Source organism: Empidonax traillii, unplaced genomic scaffold (assembly GCF_003031625.1).
Source record: "Empidonax traillii isolate 1590-97213 ecotype Southwest subspecies unplaced genomic scaffold, ASM303162v1 scaffold196:size3368384, whole genome shotgun sequence".
NCBI lineage: Eukaryota > Metazoa > Chordata > Aves > Passeriformes > Tyrannidae > Empidonax > Empidonax traillii.
Genome location: NW_020955389.1, coordinates 2524136 through 2525239, shown reverse-complemented (window position 1 = coordinate 2525239; position 1104 = coordinate 2524136). Strand labels below are relative to the sequence as shown.

The 1104-nt window shown below is 35.2% G+C and overlaps 1 protein-coding gene across 1 annotated transcript in view; it reads right to left on the bottom strand.

Annotated features, from left to right (window-relative positions):
• Window positions 1–1104, bottom strand: part of SLC39A6 (solute carrier family 39 member 6) — a 21404-nt gene that overhangs the window by 15366 nt on the left and 4934 nt on the right. The window contains exon 5 of the mRNA XM_027886855.1: window positions 491–703. Within this exon, the coding sequence (XP_027742656.1) occupies window positions 491–703 (213 nt within the window). The remainder of the gene's footprint in view (window positions 1–490; window positions 704–1104) is intronic.

Here is a 1104-nt window from a genome sequence, read left to right as displayed (position 1 = left end):
ATGGTTCTATTATATCACCAGCTTTTCCTGTATCTTTTTTTACTGAGTCAGCTTTTACATCATTCACTATTCCTGGCTACGCTAGTCTCTAAAGAACCAGTAATTGGCAAGTTACCAACATTTATGACCTGCCAAAATTCAGTCAGAAAGAAGTCAGTAATGAACAGTGACTTCTTAAATCACTCTGTTAAAACAAAGTGTGCATTTGGACGTTTGGACATTTGCTTATTAAACAATTCACTGTGATATCAAGCCTGTACTATATTGTCTGGTTATGGAAATAGCTAAAAGCCCTTAATAATGGGACCACACAAAAAGGTTATCATGCAGTTTAAAAGTATATGTATCACCAATATAAATGAAATTCTAGCACTAATCAAGTCAGCCATCACTATTAAATCAAAATATAATACTCACAAAAGGGCTTTAATAACTGTTTTCAGAAATGAGCATGCAATACAATATAGCTTCAAAGTAGTAGTTTCCTTACCTTTTTCTTCTTGTCTTTAAACTGCTTTATTAAAGTGATCAAATGCTCCACTAGAAACATGAAGTACAAGCCTCCAAGTGCTGTAAGTCCTTTCCATGTAGAATCCAGGTAAGCACTCTCCTCTGTACTTGGAAACACAGGATGTTTGTGCATAGAGCCTCTGTTTTGTTCAGTCAGAGGCTTTTCATGGTGATGGTGATGGTTTCCATGAGACTAAAGGGAGAACCAAATGGAGAAAGTTATCACATTCAAAAGAACCGTAACATAAGAAACATAGAAAGTATTTTTCCATATTATTTTCCTCATGTCTGGAGGCCAGACTTGACAATTCTCACAGGGTAAATGCTCTGCATACAGACTAAAACAATTACAAAGAAATCCATTGACTGGAAATTTGTTGATGGGAAGAAATATTGTAAGGACTCAGAACAGGCCTGGTATTCACCCATTCACTGAGGCTACATTATTATACTTTTCTGAAAGCTGAAAAAAGTTACTTTTGGGAGGGGAAGTGGGAAAATGTCTAAGAGCTTCAAGAAGGGAATTTGATTGTTAAATTTCTACCTATTTCATTGTCCATATTACATAAAAACAATTCCAAAGTCTATCAAGTA